Here is a 6,305-nt window from a genome sequence, read left to right as displayed (position 1 = left end):
TGTCCTCTGATCAATATCATCGTGATGTACCATACCAAAAACTTGAAAATACACACATAATACATAGCAATAATCGTGATACGTAACAACAAAAAAGGAAAAAAGTCCGCAATATCGTGATACGTATCGTATCGTGACCAAAGTATCGTGATACGTATCGTATCGCGAGGTTCTTGCCAATACTCACCCCTAGTTGGAAGTAACAATGTGTTAAATTCATATTAAAAGTCATATTATACTGAAGTCGTTCCACATTTGTAAAAAATATCATCTGATACTGACGGAACACAGAGTTGTTGATCACACCTAAAATGAGTTTCTGTAGGTGTAAAAACCTTGTAGGGTGTGACACCTTCAGACACTGCATCGGATCAGCACTATTAAATATGTAACTCCTATCAAACAGTGAGCACTGTGCTGGGGATATTACCTGTGTGTAGATGTATTAGTAACTTTTTCTGAAAGCAAAGCCCTCAGCAGCATTATTCATATTCATCCTTCAGCATCTCAAAAAACATTGATGTTTAAAAGTTAATGAAGAATTTAAGATGGTGTACCTTGTGCTTGAATTTGACCAAAACACATGTTTTGCTTTAAAGCAGCCACTGCATGAACTGTAGCTTCTTTTAACATACCTAATGTTTGCTAAAAAAACTATTACAATTATGATGATGTGACATTTTTCGGGGTCTGTATCAAACAAACATGTTTTCTTACATCTAGAGAGCAAGATTTGTAGGCCAGGGTATCTCTCTCTTCTGGAATTTGCATATTGCGATTGCGATAATATTACTATTAATTGTGCAGCCCTAATTTCTTAGTTTCCCCTTTAATGTACAATATAGTTATGTAATGGTCCAGAGTACAGAAAGGCTTCAACAAAACCAAGGCCTTCACTGCAGTCCTCCTTTCTCTCAGAACGCTGAATAAAGTTAAGATATGTTTGATCACTAAGCACTTCACAGGGCCTTGTGTATTCCGTTCCTTTATATTAGACAAACGTTTGCTGGAAGAAAAATAAAGATTTGACACACAGGCAGCATTGTTGTACTCTGCATGTGGCAAAATGCACCTTAATGGCCTTGGGCACTCACACAGCTTATCCTGTTGATGTAAATATTTTCATGTAACCAGGTGATCTTTTTTAAAGCAGCAAGGGGGAAGGCTGGAATGAAATATAAAAGAAATAAAAGGAATAAAAAAACAGACCTCTCCTTTTCCTAAGGGATAAAATAAAATAAAAACACAGGATCCTCCCTTCAGCAAAAGAAAAGAAAATAATAAGCCTTCCACTTTTCTGACCCTCCTCTCTCTAATAATAATTTCATACAGTTTCTTAACATTGCTTGCAAGCTTGTTGGGGAAAACCTAAACATAAGGCTCTCTCATGTTGCATATTTTGTAGTGTTTTCCCAGGGTACTGCCTCCTGTAGGTTCAAGTAAGTAGAATAAAGGTAAGTTAATTTACTATATTAAATCTATATAATATAGTTTATGTATATTAAGCATAGTTAAGAGACTCGTTATCTCATGTATGCTGTTTCAAGTAGTGTGAAAAGCAGCTCCTGACACTGACTTGTTGCTGATATATAGGCCTACTCTAAAGTGTATTAACGCACAGACTTGTTTTCATTTCTTTTTAAATCACAGGGTAAATAAGGTAAAAATGAAGGATACAGAATTCATGTGTTTTAGCCATTCTATAACTATTACTTCCATATATTCCAGCGACTTAAAGTAGTTTGCAAAATAACATATGAAAGTGATGAAAGAGGGAGTATCTTACTGGCTCTCCTCTTAGAAGTGTGTATATGATATTTACCCAAAACACTGTAATCACATCCATTAAATAAACCCTTCCCTTTTTAAGACATCATTTTCCTGGCAATACAGGACAATACAGCACTTGCTCACAAACTGTCATATAATTTACTGGTAGGCCTAGTTTTGACTTTTCTCTCTCCACATTAGCTCGCCTTTTTAGCACACTTGGCTGTTCTCACTCCATCAACTAACAATGCTGTGCATGTATTTAACAACCAAAACAAAAAAATGTGATCATTAATAGGCTGTTTTAGGGGTGTAAGATAATATAGTTTTGCGATATTTTGTTTTGTATTGATTCTCAAACACTGTATTGATTTTTAGTTGGATAGCAGTGTTATAAACCTAAACTGAGGGCTATGATTTTGCCTGCAACATCCATCAGACTATGATGAATACAAATACAGATCCTGCTGTTCTGGTTGCATAAAAAAGTCAACTTTACCTAAGTTTTAATGTATATGGCGGTTTTTCTTTATACCATGACAGTTTTCTTAAAATCAGATTTTCACTTTACTTACAGTATCACAATTTATCGCAATATATTAAATAGTAACCCCTATATTGTGATACCTATCCTATCGCTAGATTCTTGGAATACACAGCTCTAGGCTGTGTGCATGTAGATATGAACATTTACAGAATTTTTAAAAAATAGACTGTGTGCTGAAAAGATCGCTGCAAGTCCATTTCACTTTGCGTCTGCGTTGTGGAAACAGTCTACACTGACTGATAAACAAAAAAGTTTGAATTCTGACCTTTTTTTTTTTTTTTTTTACTTTAAACTCTTGACTTTAAATTTTCACATTTGTCCCTAATCCTCTTCCCTACACCCAGGAGCTAAAATACAATAATAGTTTAATGGATTTTTGGTAATTTATATTAAATTCTGAATGTGTTTCCATGACTGGAAAACTAGTATCTAAACTTTCCAGATTTTCCACGTGTGGATGTGAATAAGTCCTACTTACAATTGTAAGTGAAATAAGGTATGGAGGTATGTTTCTAATGGACATCAGAAAAAATAAATGTTCAAAGGGGTCAGCCTCTAAAGAACAAGCAGAGCAGGTAGAGTACTATGCAGGCTACAGAATGTGTAACCTGACACTCCACACAGAGCCATGTGGAGCCTCCACAGGAACCTGACTTCTCAAACACAATGTAACCAATTATATGAATAATGCCTGGATTAGTTTAGTTGTTACAAGCCTTGGGTACCGTATTTGTAGGCTTTACTGACTCACTGCCTGGCATGGGACAACAACATGAAGCAGCTATGTGTTTTAACTTCTACTTTTAGTCTTTTTAATAATGTATGAAAGCTGCGCCGATCGTCTCATTTCTGTTAAGACAAACACAGCCCAAACGGGTATTTCTGACACAGTTCACATGTCGCAATCAACTTCCCCTCTCTCTCTCTCTCTCTGACGCACACACACACACACTGCAGTGTCCCTGTCCTGAGGGGGTGTGTGGCTTTCATAAACCTCCTCCTCGGCTCCATTAGCTCACAGTCAGTCAGGAACTTTCCAACACTCTACAGGACTCTATTGGACTCTATTGCTTCACCTGATACACATACCGGGACTTTTCTCCAGCCATGAGTCGGGTTTCTCCGCCTGTGTTTATGTTGCTAGTACTGATTGCAGTGAGTACAAGGAGTTTCTGTATTGTTTTTTTGGACAGTCTTGTTAATTCCTAATTCTGCCTTATAGTGGATTCAGTTTCTATGGCTGTCTGAACTCAAAAGATACAACTCAGTTGGTTTTTAAACAGACACATAACATAACTACATAACTTGGTCTAAGCAGACTGGGCGAGCTACCTGTAGCAAAAGATACTCTTTGTTTCCATACAAAGAATATATTCATTTGTCAGAAAGCAAGAGTTAAAGCATCTTTGTCCTATTCTTCAAATAGAATATAATGTTTAGGTGTGTTTACTGCCTCACATTATAGGCTAAAATATTTTCAGATCATTTGGCTCAGCTCAGCAATAAGAGTTGGCTCTTTAGGCTCCCAACTGGGTAATTTAGTACCACTGCTGGCCTTTTATAATTCAGACAAATTTAGCAATTTCCTGACCTATAATTGGCATATGTACATATATCACATAACCTTATGATTTTCAGAATTCTAATTTTACATAATTTTACATTATGTTTGGTATAAGAACCTTAAATGCCTAGCGCAACATACAAAAGTCTCACCATGCCTGGGTCTTAATGTTATTACCAAAGTGAGACATTTCTGAATCGTATTATTAATGAAGATTTTATAGGATCATCCTATTATTGTATTCATTCATTTTGAAAAAAAGGAAGAAATCAGCTCCAGTCGTTTGCTTAAAGGTCTCATCACTAAAAATGTCACATAATTTCATTCTTTGCATTTGTTTTGTATAAAATCTTTATCTTATTATAATTATGAAAATATCAAGCTGTCACAAAGCTTACATAATGTCATGGAAAGACTTACACATTTGAAAAAACAAAGTAAAACTAATCACCCTGAATCAGATCCGATCCCATTCTGAATTTAGATATCTGCTGTGTAGGGCAACATCAGGCTTGGGTTTTCGAACTTTGTAAAACAAAATGTAACAGATATATACAGGAAAATAAATACAATATATATCCTGCCATGGTCCTGCTTGACTACCATTACTAAAATCACTGATATTATTGTTATTATTATTTAGTTATTATTAAGATATTAATTATTGCTACAGTTACTGTTGGTTCGCTGCTCGGCTGTCCCCCCATCGTTGCTGCTGTTTCATCGTCATCGTCTTTTCATGGATCGTCATCGATCATTATATTAATGTAGTTGTTGCTACTGTTGTTTGCTGTACATTCTGTCTCTCTCTCTGTTTCTCTCTCTCTCTTCTCACCCCCAACTGGTCGGAGACAGACGACCACCCACCTAGAGCCGAAGGGCGTCTGTCCTAAGGTTTCTGCCTGTTAAAAGGCAGTTTTTCCTTGCCCCGTCACCAAGTGCTGGTCATGGTAGGTACTGTTGGGTCTCTTGTAAATGTATAAAAGCAATGTTAAAAGGAGTTCGGTCTAGACCTGCTCTGAGTTAACTTCTGTTATGAATTGGCGCTATACAAATAAAAAAAAAATTGAAATTGAATTGAATCAATATACTGAATTTTTATTCAATAATTAATTGTACACAGGTATACACTTAAATTGTAATTCCTGTCCCTTTTAAAGAATTGCCAGTTAAAGCTCCAGTGTGTAACATTTAGGAGGATCTATTGTCAGAAATGGAATATAATATTTATAGGTATGTTTATGGGATATATATATTTATGTGTATGGAATAATAGAATTATACATGACTTTTCTTTGTTTTGATATTGTCTGCATTATATATCAACCATTGGTCTCTCTAAATATCGGCGTTGGCCAGGAATTTAAATTCCAGTATAAAACTGTATCAAATGAGAACAAAATGTAAACATTAAATCGCAATTAAGTTACATACTAGTGCAAATAAACATAATGAATAAATTCGCTTTGCATCATTACATAATGTAGCAACGGCCCTCATTTCCCATCATGCCTGGTGCTTGACAGTTAACATTTCTGTTTTATATTAGAAAATGCAAATGCTACTTTATGTTTTAGTGTTTGTGATGTGTCTCTTCAGAACATGGTGCTATATTTGGAGGTATGTCTATGCTGGTTCATAGATTCAACCATTAACCATTAGCCAGCTCAGCTAATGGCTGTATTTTGCTGTTTGAGTAAATCACAGTCAGTGCTGACGCATGATGTTATACATGCACGTAGACACAAGAATTGAATTAAATAGATTTTTCCCATTAGACCGATACCCGAGCCAGCTATCTGAGTCAGTATCTGGCTGATATCATCTGTATCGGATCGGTACATTCCTGCTGGAATCCTTTGAAGTCACACTGTGTTCTTTTACAAGCATGTTTTTTGTTTAGACTTTCTCACTTCGAGACGGGAGGCCACTCCCTTCTTTTTATGTCATAACACATCTTCTGTTATAATAACATGCCTATGCATTGACTGAATGGATGAGGCTAAGTGAAATCTCCTGGGTAGGGTGTGTCAGCTGCACGGTACCTGAGGTGGATGCCTTTACACACTGGCCCTCACAGTACAGTTAAATCTCAGGGTCACAGTGCTCTACACAAAGTTCAACCTGACTGAAATGAAGACAACATCGTCTCTGCATGACCTTGTGTATTTTCACTATGTAGTTACAAGCCTGCTTTAAGTGCTGGGTTCTCTGTAAAAACAAACAGCCAAATGTGAAAAACACTCAAATCAGGAACTTAGTTCAGATTATACATCTGAGGCATGCTGACTGTTTTCATATGTCAAATTGGCACAGGAGTGGCAAAAGTGGCAACAAACCGAAACCAAAATGGCGCCAAAGACACCATCTTAAAGCTGAAGTAGTTCACTTTTATAAAAATAACATATTTGCTGAAACTTTCAC

General features: G+C 36.3%; 1 protein-coding gene across 1 annotated transcript in view; it reads left to right on the top strand.

Annotated features, from left to right (window-relative positions):
* Positions 1-3,301: 3,301 nt before the first annotated feature.
* dsg2.1 (desmoglein 2, tandem duplicate 1) overlaps positions 3,302-6,305 on the top strand; it is a gene marked incomplete at its 3' end in the record, with an annotated part of 16,111 nt that continues 13,107 nt past the window's right edge. The window contains 1 exon segment of the mRNA XM_035653217.1: positions 3,302-3,472. Within this exon segment, the coding sequence (XP_035509110.1) occupies positions 3,425-3,472 (48 nt within the window).

Source organism: Morone saxatilis, unplaced genomic scaffold (genome assembly GCF_004916995.1).
Source record: "Morone saxatilis isolate NCDOM2014 unplaced genomic scaffold, NCSU_SB_2.0 Contig12, whole genome shotgun sequence".
Lineage (NCBI taxonomy): Eukaryota > Metazoa > Chordata > Actinopteri > Moronidae > Morone > Morone saxatilis.
This window is presented reverse-complemented; position numbering and strand designations above follow the sequence as displayed.